General features: G+C 32.7%; 2 protein-coding genes across 2 annotated transcripts; both read left to right on the forward strand.

Annotated features, from left to right (window-relative positions):
• The first annotated feature begins 5,115 nt into the window (after positions 1 to 5,115).
• On the forward strand, positions 5,116 to 14,487 carry LOC142235584 (uncharacterized). The gene is made up of 5 exons (XM_075306846.1): positions 5,116 to 5,191; positions 10,199 to 10,407; positions 12,297 to 12,930; positions 13,003 to 14,405; positions 14,476 to 14,487. Exons 1-5 carry the CDS (start codon positions 5,116 to 5,118, stop codon positions 14,485 to 14,487), a joined length of 2,334 nt encoding a protein of 777 aa, XP_075162961.1.
• Positions 14,488 to 14,675: 188 nt separating this feature from the next.
• Positions 14,676 to 17,765, forward strand: LOC142235592 (uncharacterized). The gene has a single exon (XM_075306851.1). It carries the CDS (start codon positions 14,676 to 14,678, stop codon positions 17,763 to 17,765), a length of 3,090 nt encoding a protein of 1,029 aa, XP_075162966.1.
• Positions 17,766 to 18,497: the final 732 nt, after the last annotated feature.

The raw sequence follows: 18,497 nt of genomic DNA on the forward strand, positions 1-18,497 counted from the left end.
GGGCCAATACTAAAACATGGACCGATACGGACCATTTTCGACACACCTCTTTATGGTCCCAAAATACCTATAGATTTCCAATTTCAGGCAAATCTGATAAAAACTACGGTTTTTATAGGCCCAAGACCCCAAATCGGGAGGTCGGTTTATATGGGGACTATATCAAAACTTGGACCGGTATAGCCGATAACTTGACCTGTCTGCAAACAAAAAACTAATCTGTGCCAAATTTCGGGACGATAGCGCCATTATTGAAGGCTGTAGCGTGATTACAACAGACAGACAGACGGACAGACGGACATGCTTATATCGTCTTAGAATTTCTCCCTGATCAAGAATATATATACTTTATATAGTCGGAAATCGATATTTCAATTTGTTACAAACGGAATGACAAACTTATTATACCCCGTCACCATGTTATGGTGGTGGGTATAATGAGTGATAATTTTCGTGGTTTTTATTAAACAATTAATGATTCCAATTAACAATTAAATTTAAAAAAAAAACATATGGATGCCGACTGCAAAACTCAATTAATTGCTTAACTGCTTTAGATAAAAAGTTTAACCCTCTAATGCCCCAATTTTTTTGTCAGCTGATTTCATTTTCAATGTTAACGACACGAAAGCAAGAAAACTAAACAAGAAAAATTTATACGGTAAAATTCCGTATATGCTACAAAGCATCTTAAACAGTTTTAACTAAGTTTTCTTTTTATTTTACCCATTTTTGTTGTTTTAAGGTGTGTTTTACTAAAAGCTTCCTTACTAAATGAAGACCGCCTAAAGGCGGGCTTGGGCATTAGAGGGTTAAATAAATAATCGCTTAAAAAACTTATTGAGTTTTCCAATCAAATTTTTTTTGACTCAATTAAAAACTTAATTGGTTTTTGTCATCAACATCAAATAAATGTTTAATTTATTCAATTATAATTCCCTGCTACACAGAGTGATTCAGAGTACAGCAAGCAGGGAAAGTCTATATCTATAAAGTTTTCTAAGACCACAAATACGTGTGCCGAAAATGGCGTATATTGCTCCATGCTTTGGTATATCCCCCATATAGACCGATTTCCCGATTTTACATCTTGGGCTTATAGAAAACGTAGTTTTTATCCAATTTGCCTGAAATCTAGAGGTATTTTAGGAGCATAAAGATGTATGCTGAAAATAGTGAATATCGGTCCATATATTGATATAGCCCCAATATAGACCGATCTACAGATTTTACATCTCGGGCTTATAGAAACCGTAATTTTTATCCTATTTGCCTGAAATTGGAAATCTAGAGGTATTTTAGGACCATAAAGAGGTGTGCCGAAAACGGCGTGTATTGGTTTTGGTATATCCCCCATATAGACCGATCTCCAGATTTTACTTCCTGGGTTTTTAGAAACCGTATGGGTTTAATTTTGTTTCATCTGAACATTTAACTCATTTCCAGTCATCAACGAACCAATCTTTGTGGGCTGTACTAGACATTTTCTATTAAATAAAGATTCCAAAAAGTAAAACCATGCACTCGGTTTTGCTCTCCATTGTATTTATAGCCCAATTTTTTTTTAAATTTGCCCCTAATAACCTTATTTTTGAGCATAGTAGTTTTGTACAAGGTAACTTTTTCTGGTATCAATCGAAACTGTAAAATATAATCTAAATTGGTTCAGATTTACGGTTGGTTTAGGGTATGATATAGTCGGCAACGCCTGGCTTTCTATGTTAGGTTAGGTTAGGTTATGTGGCAGCCCGATGTATCAGGCTCACTTAGACTATTCAGTCCATTGTGATACCACAGTGGTGAACTTCACTCTTATCACTGAGTGTTGCCCGATTCCATGTTAAGCTCAATGACAAGGGACCTCCTTTTTATAGCCGAGTCCGTACGGCTTTCCACATTCCAGTGAAACCACTTAGAGAAGCTTTGAAACCCTCAGAAATGTCACCAGCATTACTGAGGTGGGATAATTCACCACTGAAAAACTTTTTGGTGTTCGGTCGTAGCAGGAATCGAACCCACGACCTTGTGTATGCAAGGCGGGCATGCTAACCATTGCACCACGGTGGCTCCCTGGCTTTCTATGTTACTTTATCTTAAATTAAAAACAAGTATATACGGCCGTAAGTTCGGCCAGGCCGAAGCTTATGTACCCTCCACCATGGATTGCGTAGAAACTTCTTCTAAACACTGCCATCCACAATCGAATTACTTAAGTTGCGGTTACGCTTGGTGATGGCAAGGTATCTTAAAACCTCGTAACACCGTTTTCTAAATTGTATGTAAGTCCATACGTGGTATATATTAAATCAAAAAATCTATAGAAATAAAATTTTAACAAAATTTTCTATAGAAATAAAATTTTAACAAAATTTTCTATAGAAATAACATTTTCACAAAATTTTCTATAGAAATAAAATTTTGACAAAATTTTCCATAGAAATGAAATTTTAACAAAATTTTTTATAGGAATAAAATTTTAACAAAATTTTCTATAGAAATAATATTTTCACAAAATTTTCTATAAAATAAAATTTTGACAAAATTTTCTATAGAAATAAAATTTTGGTAGATTATTTTTGGCTCGAGTGGCAACCGATATGGACCAATTTTTGTGTGATTGGAGATCGGCTATATATAACTATAGGCCGATATGGACCAATTTTGGTATGGTTGTTAGCGGCCATATACTAACACCACGTTCCAAATTTGAACCGGATCGGATGAATGTTGCTCCTCCAAGAGGCTCCGGAGGTCAAATCTGGAGAATGGTTTATATGGGGGCTATATACAATTATGGACCGATATGGACCAATTCTGGCATGGTTGTTAAAGATCATATACTAACACCATGTTCCAAATTTCAACCGGATTGGATGAAATGTGCTTCTCTTAGAGACTCCTCAAGCCAAATCTGGAGATCGGTTTATATGGGGGCTATATATAATTATGGACTGATGTGGACCAATTTTAGCATGGTTTTTAGAGACCATATACCAACACCATGTTCCAAATTTCAACCGGGTTGGATGAAATTTGCTTCTCTTTGAGGCTCCGCCAAATCTGGAGATCGGTTTATATGGGGGCTATATATTGTTATGGACGGATGTAGACCAAATTTTGCATGGTTGTTAAAGATCATATACTAACACCATGTTCCAAATTTCAACCGGATTGGATGAAATTTGCTTCTCTTAGAAACTCCTCAAGCCAAATCTGGGGATCGGTTTATATGGGGGCTATATACAATTATGGACCGATGTGGACCAATTTTAGCATGGTTTTTAGAAACCATATACCATCACCATGTTCCAAATTTCAACCGGATTGGATGAAATTTGCTTCTCTTTAAGGCTCCGCAAGCCAAATCTGGGTTCGGTTTATATGGGGGCTATATATAATTATGGACCGATGTGGAGCAATTTTTGCATGGATTTTAGAGACCACATACAAACACCATGTACCAAATTTCAGCTGGATCGGATGAAATTTGCTTTACTTTGAGGCTCCGCAAGCCAAATCTGAGGATCCCTTTATATGGGGTCTATACGTAAAAGTGGACCGATATGACCCATTTGCAATACCATCCGACCTACATCAATAACAACTACTTGGGCCAAGTTTCAAGTTGATAGCTTGTTTCGTTCGGAAGTTAGCGTGATTTCAACAAACGGACGGACATGCTTAGATCGGCTCAGAATTTCACCACGACCCAGAATATATATAATTTATGGGGTCTTAGAGCCATATTTCGATGTGTTACAAACGGTGGAGGGTATAATAGTTTTCTTCCTATATTAAGGCAAATTCATGTCATCAACGCTAACATCTTTCTTGACCTCCCAACAAATTTATCTCATGAAATGCATTAACGAATAAATGATAGACATTCAAAACCTACTCAATTTGCCATAAAAAGGAGGTTAGAAACATCATTGCTGTAAGAAATACATGGAAAAACACGAAAAACAACGTCCAATATAATTACAAGACATCATAGAATGAGAAAAGGAAACGCACATACATACACACATTTAATTCATACCGAATATCAAATACAAGGACCAGAAATCAAAAGCGAAATATGCACAAAACAATTCACACACACACCCCAATCGAATTGGAAAGCAAAAACTAAGAATTGAATTTGAAAACAACAGCGCTTTTGAACTATAAATAGAGATTCCAAAGTATCCGTATTTGGTTTTTTTTTCTCCATTTTGTCGCAGAACAATAAGTGGAAGTTATTTTCATAATGGCAACAAGCAACACAAAAACCAGCGACAACTATGACGGCAATGACATCGACAACAACAATGAGAATGTCCCTGTTGATGGCGACAACAACAATCGAATGGCATGGTAAACAACACTAAACCCGAATGCAGACAGACAGGAAACGGAAGAATGAAATAGAAGGAAACGCAAAACACAACCAAACAACTTTCATTTCACACAGACACTGTCCCTTCCTCGTTGAGCATTGAAGTTTGTCCCATTTAAAATTTTTATCTTCTCTCCTCAGTGTTGTGACATATCCAAAGACAAAGCCAAAGCCACCACACCACAACTATTGGAACTTTATATTACGAATGACTTCCGTTATCTATGAATTGCTTTTTGTTGCAAAAAGAAAAGTAACGAATGATTGAAATTAAAAAGTAAACAAATAACAATTAATACAGAACACGACGAAGAAGAAAATAAAACTTAGGAATTAGATAAAAACAAAATATCTTGAAATGTGAGTAAACAAGAATTTAAATAGAAAACAATTAAGGAAAGTCTAAAGTCGGGCGAGGACGACTATACGAGTATAATACTCTGCACCACTTTGTAGATCTACATTCTCGATACCATCTCAAATACTTCAACTTTGTTGAATGTTATAAACATCTAGACTCAAAATTGAAATGAGCTAATGACCGAGACGGGCGGGGCCGACTATATTATACCCTCCACCACCTTGTAGATCAACATTTACGGTACCATCTCAAATCCATCAAATTTATTAGAAACTTTATAAAGCACTAAATTTGAATATACATGTATTTAAATCTGAAGCGATTTCGACACACTTTCTTACACTTTTTAAAGTTCCCTAAAATTGGGATGGGAATGATTAAGTCATTTTTATGCAACTTGCTACTAACAAGTGGTGATTTTACAAGGATATTGGATAGATCTCGCCACGGTAAGTGGTCAATTGTTGGCTGTGAGATATTATTTTGACAATAGGACGACATTTACAAAAGTCGGTGCCTTATCAATTCAATTTGATATAGGAATAAAACTTTAACAAAATTTTCTATAAAAAATAATATTTCGAAAAAATTTTCTATAGAAATAAAATTTTGACAAAATTTTCTCAAAAATTAAATTTGGACAATATTTTCTATGGAAATAAAATTTTAACAAAGTCCTTCTATAGAAATAAAATTTTGACAAAATATAAAATAAAAAAAATTGCTATAGAAATAAAATTTTGGCGAAGTTTTCTATAGAAATAAAATTTTGACAAATTTTCTATAGAAATAAAATTTTGAAAACATTTTCTGTAGAAATAAAATTTTGACAAAATTTTCTCTAGAAATGAAATTTAGACAAATTTTCTATAGAAATAAAATGTTGACAAAATTTTCTCCAACATTAAATTTGGACAATATTTTCTATAGAAATAAAATGTGGACAAAATTTTCTATAGAAATAAAATTTTCACAAAATTTTCCATAGAAATAAAATTTGGGCACAATTTTCTATAGAAATAATATTTTTGACAAAATTTTCTTCACAAATAAAATTTTGACAAAATTTAAATACAAATAAAATTTGGATAAAATTTTCGATAGAAATACAATTTTGACAAAATTTTCTATAAAAATAAAATTTTGACAAAATTTTCTCCAAAATTAAATTTGGACAATATTTTCTATAGAAATAAAATTTTAACAAAGTCCTATTAAAGATATAAAATTTTGACAAAATTTTCCATAGAAATAAAATTTTGACAAATTTTCTATAGAAATAAAAGTTTGACAATATATTCTATAGAAATAAAATTTTGACAAAATTTGCTATACAAATAAAATTTTGACAAAATTTTCTACAGAAATAAAATTTTGACAAAATTTTCCATAGAAATAAAATTTTGACAAAATTTTCTATAGAAATAAAAGTTTGACAAAATTGTCTATGGAAATACAATTTTGACAAAATTTCCTTTAAATATAAAATTTTAACAAAATTTGCTAAAGAAATAAAATTTAGAAAAAATTTTCTATAGAAATAAAATTTTGACAAAATTTTCTATAGAAATAAAATTTTGACAAAATTTTCTATAGAAATAAAATTTTGACAAAATTTTCTATAGAAATAAAATTATGACAAAATTTTCTATAGAAATAAAATTTTGACAAAATTTTCTATAGAAATAAAATTTTGCCAAATATTCTATTAAAATAAAATTTTCCCAAAATTTTCTATAGAAATACAATTTGGACCAAATTTTCTATAGAAATAAAATGTTCACAAAATTTTCTATACAAATAAATTTTTGAGAAAATTTTCTATACAAATAAAATTTGAGAAAATTTTCTGTAGAAATAAAATTTGGACAAATATTCTATAGAAATAATATTTTTGACAAAATTTCCTTAAGATATAAAATTTAAATAAATAAATTTATAGAAATAAAATTTTGACAAAATTTTCTATAAAATTAAAATTTGGACAACATTTTCTATAAAAATACAATTTGGACAAAATTCTATATAAATAAAATTTTGACAAAATTTTCTATAGAAATAAAATTGTGACAACATTTTCTATAAAAATTGAATTTTGACAAAATTTTCTATAAAATTAAAATTTGGACAACATTTTCTATAAAAATACAATTTGGACAAAATTCTATATAAATAAAATTTTGACAAAAGTTTCCATAGAAATAATTTTATTTCTATCGAAAAATTCGTCAAAATTTTATTTCTATAGAAAATTTTGTTAAAATGTTATTTCTATTTGACAAATTTTATATGACATTTTGTCCAAATTTTTATTTTTATAGAAGATTTTCTTAAAATTTTATTTCTGTACACAACTTTGTCAACATTTTATTTCTATAGAAAATTTTGTCAACATCTTATTTTTTATAAAAATAAAATGTTTACATTATTTTATTTTCTCAAAATTTTATTTTTATAAAAACTTTTCTCAAAATTGTATTCCTGTAAACAATTTTGTTTAAATTTTATTTCTATAGAAAAATTCGTCAACATTTTATTTCTATAGTATATTTTGTGCAAATTTTATTCCTGTAAACCATTTTGTCAAAATTTTATTTCTATAGAAAATTTTGTAAAAATTTTATTTCTATAGAAAACTTTGTCAAAATTTTATATCTATAGAAAATTTTGTCCAAATTTTATTCCTGTAAACAATTTTGTCAAAATTTTATTTCTATAGAAAATTTTGTCAAAATTGTATTTCTATAGAAAATGTTCCTAAATATTTATTTCCATAGAAAACTTTCTCAAAACTTTATTTCTATAGAATATTTTGTTTATTTGTATAGAAAATTTTCTCAAAAATTGTAATCCTGTAAACAATTTTGTCAACATTTTATTTCTATAAACAATCTTATTACTGTAAAGAATTTTGTAAAATTTTATTTCTATAGAAAATTTTCTCAAAATTTTATTTCTATAGAATATTTTGTCAAAATTTTATTTCTATAGAAAATTTTGTCAAAACTTTATTCCTTTAAACAATTTTGTCAAAATTTTATTTCCATAGAAAATTTTGTCCAAATTTTATTCCTGTGAAAAATGTTGTTAAATTTTATTTCTATAGAAAATTTTGTCAAAATTTTATTTCTATAGAAACTTTTGTCAAAATTTTATTTCTATAGAAAGTTTTGTCAACATTTTATTCCAGTAAAAAATTTTGTTAAATTTTATTTCTATAGAAAATTTTATCAAAATTTTATTTCTGTAGAAAATTTTGTCAAAATTTTATTTCTACAGAAAATTTTCTCAAAATTTTATTTGTATATAATATTTTCTTAAAATTTTATTCCTGTAAACAATTTTATCAAATATTTATTTCTATGGAATATTTTATCAAAATTTTATTTGTATAGAATATTTTCTCAAAATTTTATTTCTGTAAACAATTTTATCGAATATTTATTTCTATAGAATATTTTGTCAAAATTTTATTTGTATAGAATATTTTTTCAAAATTTTATTCCTGTAAACTTTTTTGTCAAAATTTTACTTCTATAGAAAATGTTGTCAAAATTTTATTCCTGTAAAAAAGTTTGTTAAATTTTATTTTTTAGAAAATTTTATTTCTATAGAAAACTTTGTCAAAATTTTATATCTATAGAAAATTTTGTCCAAATTTTATTCCTGTAAACAATTTTGTCAAAATTTTATTTCTATAGAAAATTTTGTTAAAATTTTATTTCATATTTGTGGTTTTGATCTCAGCTTTAAAGCCATTGTGTTGACTAAACTACAAAAGTAGCTTAACCAACAGAGGTAAACAATGTTTGTCAAATTTGTTTGCACAAAGCCCTATAGACTGCAAGATGGTAGGATGGACGCACGTTTCGGAATTACCACATTCCTCATCAACATCCTCTATTTGCAGCAAAACTATCAACCAATTATCAGAATAAATTCAGGCAGTTCACTAAACCCAAAAGTGAAACATACTTGAACCCTCCGAAAAAAGGTTTATGATAGCCGGCTTTTGCCGAAATAAATTCAAACAAACATTTCTCTTTTCCTTTGTCACCATCGAATCATCGATTTGAGTGCAGTTGGCTGGATTTATTTTGAGCGTGCTTCCTCTTACTTCATTCGTGTTTTGCAGTCTATAGGGCTTTGCCCAAATAAATTTGACAAACATTCTTTTCCTCTGTTGGTTAAGCTACTCTTGTAGTTTAGTCAACACAATGGTTTTAAAGCTGAGATCAAAACAAAAAATATGACTGAAGTACAAAGCAACAATAAAAAACTGTTCAAAGTTTCTTTGAACCCGTTTTGAAACACTGTGCGTAGCGGCACAAATAATTTTTAATCGTTGTATCCTTTTGCTTTTCTATTTGTTTACCTGGAAAGTTTGACCTTTGATCGATGCTTGTAGCTTTGTCGCTAAGCTTTGTTTATGCTGCTAAGCATCACTCAAAAGGGCAACGAACCAGTCTTGAACCGACCGTGAAGTAAACAAATACGTACGTGCGAACTCGTCTGCCCCCGCGAAAGTGTAGCATAAATTTGATCTTGAATTTTGTTTGAAATATTATTAACATTACAAGTTAAAGGAAAGACAATTTACAAGTGAACATTTTAAAAGCATAAATATTTTACAGGTAAACAAACATACAGTGAACAAGTGACACAAACAAAAACCCATCGACTCCTCAACCCATCGAAACCCAAACATACAACATAAAAGTGCATCAGAAAGAAAAAAATCACAACACCAAACATACCTTGTACATAACATGTTTAAATATTTTGCCTTAAATCTATATTGCACCATAAAGTAATATATATTGTAAATTGAATTTCGTACTTAAATCTATATTGCACAGTCATATTGCACTTTACATTTGAAATTGAAAACTCACCCTTATTTACACCATTTCCCACAATTGAATTAAAATCTAATTTCTTTTGTAAATAATTCTTAAATCTAATTGTAAAACTTAACTACTATTTAAAACTTAAACCTAATCATAAATAATGAATTAAAATTAAAATTGAAGTTACAATTAAAATAATTGAAAATAAATTTGTTTGAATTTGAATGTAAAACCTAATTTCTCCCAGTGTTATTATTTCGAAAGGCAAAATTTTCCTTTTCAGCTTTCATTAGTTTATTCCCAAACATTTTGGTCCATTGCGAACCGGATTTGTGTTTTTTAAATAATTAAAAACATTAAATTTTTTTTTGAAGTGTAAAATTTTTTTTCTCGGTGTAATGTGATTTTTTTCCAAGTGTATAAAAACCCAGTGACCCAATAATTAGTTTTGTTTAAAAAGAAAATAAAAATTAAATAAACTTTCATATATATTAAAAAATAAAATATTCTAAATAACCCAGTGTAATATCAGTGTCAAATAAACCCAGTGTAATATCAATGCAAAAAAAACCCTTTACAAAAGACAATATTGAAAAACATTCAAAGTGCCTGTGCCCTTGCAACAAATGAAAACCAACAGTACCCAAAGAATAAATAGAAAAATCAAAACAACAACAACAGTAGTATACCAGCCAGCCAGTGATCCATCGATCGAACAGCAACCAGTGAACATCGAAAAATATTCATATGCATATACAAGCGTATATACATACATATGGGACACACAAGCAAAGGGTAACCAAAGTGGCACTACAGTAAGTAAAATAAAGGGTTGTTGCATTGGGACGATTAGAAAACTTTAAATTGTGGAAAATAAAAAGTGAACATTGGACAATTATTTTTTGAATTTTTTTTTGAGAAAAAATTAGTGAATTTTGGAAAAAATTAGTGTTTTTTTTGAAAAAATTTAAAAATTGTGACCCATTTTGTGCGTGTGTTTTTTAGCAATTTTTCAATCAATTTGACTATAAAAAAGCTTGTTTTCACGTAAAAAGTGACAAAAAGTTCGAAAAAATTGGAAATTTAAAAAAATTAATTGATTTTCGTGAAAGTTTTGAAAACTTGTTTAAAAATGAAAAATTGATTGAAAAATTGCCATAAAGTGATCCACAACCCAAATTAACCCATTTGTTTAAAAATTTTACCCAACACAACAATCGGTTCGGTCGTGCAAAAAACAAAAACAAAAACTTTTTAAAAATTAAAAAATTTGTGAAAAAAATTGGACAAAAAACCGTAACAACGGTTTTTATAAACTACAAATTGTCCAATAACAAAAAAACAGCAGTTTCCAGTGGAAAGCGACAAAAAGCAACAAAACACGACACACAGCGACTCAACATCAAAAATCGACGCCATAAAGGTAACGGATCACACAAAAATTTTGGACACACACACACACCTATAATCTTCAAAGTGAGTACAGTTTTTTCAAGTTTTTTGAATTTTTTGGAACACGAAAAGGAAAAAAGAATTTGCGATATGCTAAACGACTCGACCGTATGACACAATTTTTTTCATGACACAACAATATGATAAAAATTTGATCAAACAAAAAAAAAAAAAATAATTTACACAAAAGGTTTTTTGTTTTGGAAAAATTTTCGGGAATTTAAATTCGATTTTGTTTAAATTAAATTAAATGGGGATAAAATTTTGACCGGTAAAAATTTACACAGAGAGAAATTTTTTGGTAAAAATATTGATTTTGGGAAAAAAAATGTTTTTTGAATTTAAATTCGTTTTTTTTTGCTTGAAATTAAATACTATTTTTGGAAAAACAAGTGAAAATTTGCAATTTTTTTTTGGAGTGAAAAATTAAACGAAAATTTTTTCGAGAAAAAACTTTTGATCATTTTGGAAAATTTAAATAATTGGCGCTGGGAAAATTTTTAAATCGATTAATTGAAACATTTTACTTTGGAGTTTAAAAAGCTGAAACAAAGGTTAATCGACCCAAATTTGTAGTTTTGATTTTTTCAACTTGTATTTATTTTTGTACTTATGAATCTTGGTGACCCATATTTGTGGTATTTGATTATATCTTTGTAATTTTCAAGACCCAATGACCCATAAAAAGGTAAGGAAAATTACAAATTTCTTCTTTTGATATACATATATATTTGATTTTTTGGGCACCAAGATAATTTTATTTTTTTTCAGTGAATTTGTTGACACATTTTTTTTTGACACTTGATCCGAAGTCATTGTTTTATGCGATTTATCGCTGATATTAATTGAGCATCGTGCTTTAAAAAAAAAAAAATTGTTTGTTTGATTTCCTGTTTTTTGGGAAATTTTAATTAATTTGTTTGACCTTGTGGTTTTGGGAAATTTTAGATTTGTTTAATTCCTCGCCCTTTTGGAAATTTATTGTAAAAGTTTTTTGAATATCCAGTCTGGGGGAATTTTTATAAAATTTTTTACGTAACATTGGCCCAATTTCGTCTACTGACCCTAACACGTTTTTTGTTAGATTTGTTTTTTTGTAATTTTTTCGTGATTTAGAACCCACAAATTAATTTCCGACCCCACGAATTTTATCGTTCGCGAAGATATTTACATTAATATAGTTTCCTGTAGAAAATTCGGATTTCCTTGAGTGGAACTAAATTTTTCTTTCGCGAAATTTGATTTATTTTAGTTTTTTGACCGGTGCAAAAAAGTATTAAAGTACATCATGGATAAAATTTTAAAAGAAAAATTTGTTAATTGCTTAAATGATCTAGTTGACGTTGAAAGCGTTTGTTCTGTTAAGGCGGCAACCGAGGATCTTCATGCGTTAGAGGCAGCTCGAGTGGAGCTGAATACGTTATGGGATCAAGTTAGGCGGGCTTACATAAATTGTCGAGATAGGACTCCAGATGATGGAGAAACTCCAATGGATAAGGATAAGCTTCGCGGCCATTATAAAAACGGTATGGACGTTTATAAACGGGGTTTAAGTATAATTAGCACACAAATCTTAGCGCGTCAGGAACGGGAAAATCAGGAAAAAATAGCTAGAGAATCAATGACACAAAACATAGCAGTAGACCCAAATTCGACCCCAAATTTGCGATTGCCACCATGTGACACAGACATTTTTAAGGGCGGATATAGTGAATGGCCAACATTCAGAGATTTATTCTCTGCAATCTACATCAATAACCCACGATTGAGTAAAGTCGAGAAGTTATTCCATTTGACCCAAAAAACTTCGGGAGAAGCGCGGGAAATCATTACAAATGTACCCCTAACTAATGAGGGTTTCGATATAGCTTGGAGAAATTTAGAAAGTAGGTACGAAAATAAACGAATGCAAGTTAACGAACAGCTTAAGATTCTTTTTAATTTGCCCTCGGTTTCAGTTGAAAACGCTTCAACAATACAAAAATTACAGCGCACAATTAGTACTTGTACACAAACTTTGGATACTTTACAAGTAGACACGGGAGAATGGGACCCAATTTTAGTATACCTTGTTTCAACGAAATTGCCTCGCACTTTTTTGGAAGAATTTGAGAATAGTTTAGAGGATTGTTCGACCCTACCAAGTTGGCACGTATTAGATGAATATTTATCACATAAATTTAAAACTTTGGAATCGGTGGGAAATATTAAAACTCAAAACTCGAAATATAATCAATCTAGATCTGATTTTGATAAAAGGGGGAGTCGCGTAAATAGTTTTCACACCAATGTAAATCAAAAAATAAATAATTCTGGTTCAAGACTCAATAGTAATGCACAAGCAAATAATAATTCAAAAAATAGTAATCCTAGTCGCAGGCATAATGAGAGCGTTTGTCCAATTTGTCGGACAAACCATATGCTGCGAAATTGTCCCAAATTTTTTGAAAAATCTATTAATGAAAGAATTCAAATAGTGAAACAGTCGAATCGTTGTTATAATTGTTTATTTGAGAATCATGGAGTCCGGGAATGTAAAAGTCGTTTTAGTTGTAGGGAATGTAATCAAAGACACCATAACTTGTTACATAAGGGTAATGAGGCCCGCGACCCTACAAACACAAGAGACGGTACATGTGCTGCCGTTCTCAATACCCTTGTTCATCATAACCGAGACACAGTACAACCTAGTACAAGTACTGGAGCTCTCAACTTAGTTAATCAGGATCGAGGTGGAGTACAACCTAGTACAAGTGCTGCCGCTCGTTCCAACCTTGTTCAACAATCATCGAATTTACCTTGTATACAGTCCACATCGAATATTGAAACGCCTAGTATAACGACTCTTACTCTGCAAGAAGGCAGACCCACTCCACAACCTAGAGAAACACTGTTGTTTACCGCCATTGTACAAATAAAATCAAAGGGACAGAGATATGATGCCAGAGCAATAATTGACCCTGGATCACAGTCAACATTTATTTCGGAAAAAATGAAAAATAAATTGCAACTTCCTACAGTGAGGAATTTAGTTCACGTCACAGGCTTGAGTGACACCGTAGCTGAAACATCGACAAAGGCTTGCGTTTTTCAACTTTGTTCACGTATCGATCCTAGGTTTGAGTTAGAAGTTTGGGCACCCGTGTTGAAGACCCTTCCTTCTAATTTACCAACCCACAACCTTAATCGTTCTCAATTTGAAGATTTTAAGCATCTTAGTTTGGCGGATCCTCGATTTTATGAAAGTCGACCCGTTGATATGCTGATCGGCTTAGATATAGGACCACTAATTTATAACGTTGATATTCCGATGAAAACATTTGGATCAATTATAGCGCAAAATACCGTATTTGGATGGATCGTTGGTGGACCCATTCAACAAAATATAGAAACTTCGAAACAAATTACTCTTTATAATGCCTCCTCTTTAGAGAAAATTATAACACGTTTTTGGGAGGTGGAAGAGACCCCAAAAATAATTTTGAGGTCAGCTGAAGATATATATTGTGAAACTAATTACAAATCTACGATAAAACGTAATGATACTGGAAGATATATTGTGACCCTTCCATTTAAAAGTTGTTCAGAAATCGGTGCATCGAGAAATATTGCTCTAGCACAATTTTATCGTATGGAGAAAAAACTTTCCAAGACCCCTGATGTAAAGGCTCAATACGACGCTGCCATTAGGGAATATCTCGAGCTAGGACAAATGAGAAAAATTGATCCACAAAACATACATAAGACCCCTCATTACTATTTACCCCACCACGCAGTCATTAAACCAGATAGAGTAACCACCAAACTTAGGGTGGTATTTAATGCTTCGAGTCCCACTTCAAATAAGAAAAGCCTAAACGATATTTTACATACCGGTCCTATTTTACAACAGGACTTAGTTTTACAAATTTTAAAATGGCGTTTTTTCAAATATGTTTTCAACGCCGATGTAACGAAAATGTATCGTCAAATACTGGTAGACCCAAAGCAAACTTCATTTCAAAGAATACTTTTTCGATCATCTGAAAACGACCCAGTTGAGGATTTTGAATTGTTAACCGTAACCTTTGGCATAAATTGCGCCCCATTTTTAGCGATTAGAACGCTGCTTCAATTAGCGGAAGACGTTCAAGATTCACACCCTTTGGGTTCAAAAATAATTAGAGAAAATTTATATGTCGACGATGTATTAGCGGGTGGGCATACTGTTGAAGATGCTATCACCGCTAGAAAACAATTAACATCCGCTTTAGATTCTGCTGGTTTCGAGTTGAGGAAATGGACCTCTAATGACCCTCGTCTTTTAAATGGCCTAAATCCCGATTTTTTGTTGCCTGTCAATTGGTTGGATCTTTCTGAAGGATCGTCAACGAAGACCCTAGGCATTCGGTGGAATGTAGCAGCAGATAATTTCACTTTTAAAGCGCCTAATGTTGAAGAAAAAGAACTTTGTACGAAGCGTGAAGTTTTGTCGACAATCGCAAAATTCTTTGACCCTTGCGGATGGTTAGCTCCAATTATTGTCGTTGCAAAACTGATAATGCAACAAGTTTGGTTAGATAAAATTGGGTGGGACGACACTTTGAAACCTGTTACCAATATGAATTGGAAAAACTTTGCGAAAAATAATTCGGTGATTGACACAATATCCGTACCAAGATGGATTCATTATTCGCCATCAAGTACCATTGAAATTCATGGTTTTTGTGACGCTTCAGAAAGCGCTTACGCTGCGACACTTTACGTTCGAGTCGAAGATGGAGACCGTGTAGAAACTTTTCTGTTAGCAGCCAAGACCCGCGTGGCCCCAATCAAGAAAATTTCTCTACCTAGATTAGAGTTATGTGGGGCAGTAATGTTGTCAAAATTAGCCAACACTATAATTCCAAATCTGCAAATTTCTGGATTTTTGACCCATTTCTGGACTGACTCTATGATAGTTCTGGCTTGGCTTCAAAAACCGCCGTGTTCTTGGAGCGCGTTCGTAGGAAACAGGGTTTCCGAAATTTTAGAAAATGTAGGTAGTGAAAATTGGAGTCATGTGGACTCCGAATCTAATCCAGCAGATGTAGCCAGTCGTGGCTGCTGTCCAGATGAATTGAAGACACATCATTTGTGGTGGACTGGCCCATCGTGGCTAAAATTGCCCAGAGATCATTGGCCTAAACATCAACTTAATTGTGATACAAACCTTGAAGCTAAACAAGTGAAAGTTTTTGCGACATCCACATTTGAGGACCCATTGACACGTTTTTCATCTTTGCCACGCGCATATCGTGTTTTATCTTATGTCATGCGTTTTTGGCGTAACACGGGCACAAACCGACTTCGAATTTTGTCGGAAGAAATTACGGGTTCAGAACTTTTGGATATAAAAACTCGTCTTATAGTCGTTACACAAAAACATTATTTTGCTGAAGAATACGCAGCGTTGACCCAAAAGAAACGACTCTCACCTAGTAGCCAACTCTTATCTTTTAACCCTTTCATTGACGCGAAAGGTTTGCTTAGATCAAACGGTCGGTTAGTTCAATCACCTGTTCTTACCTATAATGAACGTCATCCAATTTTAATTCCATATGATTCTCGGTTTGCACTTTTATTTGTCGAATTCGTTCATAAAGTAACAATGCACGGCGGAAATCAATTAATGATTCGCGTAATTCGTTCCGAATTTTGGATATTTCGTTTAAAGCAGTTAGTTAAAAAAGTTATCCATAACTGTCGAACTTGTGCTCTCCATCAGTATAAGACCCAGACACAAATTATGGCATCTCTTCCTCCAGAGCGCACTATGTTATCTAGACCCTTTCGAAATACAGGGGTAGATTTTGCGGGACCCTTTGGCATAAAAAGCATTACAGCTCGCGCCTGTCTGATTACCAAAGGATATGTCTGCATATTTGTTTGTTTTGCAACTAGAGCAATACACTTAGAAGCTACGAGTGATTTATCGACCCAATCTTTCATAGCAGCTTTAGATCGGTTTATAGGCAGACGAGGGTGTCCGGAGAAAATATTCTCAGATAACGGTAAAAATTTTGTAGGCGCCGCCGAACTTATAAAAAAGGATAGGATCGCATTTATGAAATCAATACAAGACACTACAGTGCAACGACACGTACATCAGAACTTAGAATGGAATTTTATTCCTCCAGGTGCTCCTCACATGGGAGGTTTGTGGGAGGCTGGAGTTAAATCATTCAAGGCTCACCTTCGGAAAACTATGCCAAAAATGAATTTCACCTTTGAAGAACTATCCACTATTTTAGCTCGCATAGAGGCTTGTCTTAATTCAAGACCCATTAATCCTGCTAGCGATGACCCTTCTAGTTTAGAGCCCTTGACCCCTGGCCATTTTCTAGTGGGTTCACCACTATTAGCCCCTGCAGAACCCGATATTTCTGAGGATGATATAACATTATCAAACAGGTGGAAACGATTGAAGATTATTTCACAAAACTTTTGTCAAAGGTGGAAATCTGAATATTTGAATGAATTACATCGTAGATACAAATGGAAATACCCGCAACAAAATCTCGTCGTAGATGATTTAGTGATTGTAAAAGACAATCGTTTAGCTCCAAATGAATGGAGGCTTGGAAGAGTTGTCAAAACTTATGAAGGGATTGATAAAAATGTCCGGGTGGTAGATGTTAAAACTTCGACTGGGTTAATTAGTCGACCTATCACGAAAATCGTAAAGTTATTTTCGGACTGACTAGCATATCGTAAATTCATGAAAAAACACGGTACTCACATAACTTTCGTTGCAGATATGTCAGGAGTACTTCCAAGCAGAGACCCATCCCCACCTGGACCCAGCAGACCTGCCCGTCACAATCGCCATAACAATGACCCACGCTACCGCCCTTCTCATTGGCAATTTGCTTGTGGGCTTTGCCAAGATGACCACCCACTCAGAAATTGTCATCGTTTCCGCCAGCAGACTCCATACCAACGGTACGAGACCGTAGAGCGACGTAGCTATTGTCGCAACTGCCTGGCACGCAGCCACCTAGCTCCAGACTGTCCAGTCCTCACGGCGTGCAGGGAGTGTAACTTGCGACACCATACCATGTTGCATGGGGCTCCTCAGCTGAGGGAAACATTTGGTCGCTACACGCCCCCTCCAGTGGAATTGCCATACCACCGATCCTCAGTGTTTATACCAACGGCGCAAGTGTACATGGCAGCTGAAAACTCCGAGGACTGGGCCAGTGTCAGGGTGTTGCTGTGTCAGGCAGCTACGTCAACAAGAGTTGCGGCCTCCACAATCACGAGACTTGGCATTCCAACCACCGAAAGACATGGCCACAGGTTTGCAAGTATTCGATTGCGGTGCCGGACATATGGTAGCCGACTCGTTTACCGGTTAAAGGCCTTAGTGACCCGTGACCTGCCACGAAGACCCTACTCAGATCCAATAATTGAGGATCCCACCATCGCCATG

The sequence above is a fragment of the Haematobia irritans genome, chromosome 1 (assembly GCF_050003625.1).
Source record: "Haematobia irritans isolate KBUSLIRL chromosome 1, ASM5000362v1, whole genome shotgun sequence".
NCBI classification, from domain to species: domain Eukaryota; kingdom Metazoa; phylum Arthropoda; class Insecta; order Diptera; family Muscidae; genus Haematobia; species Haematobia irritans.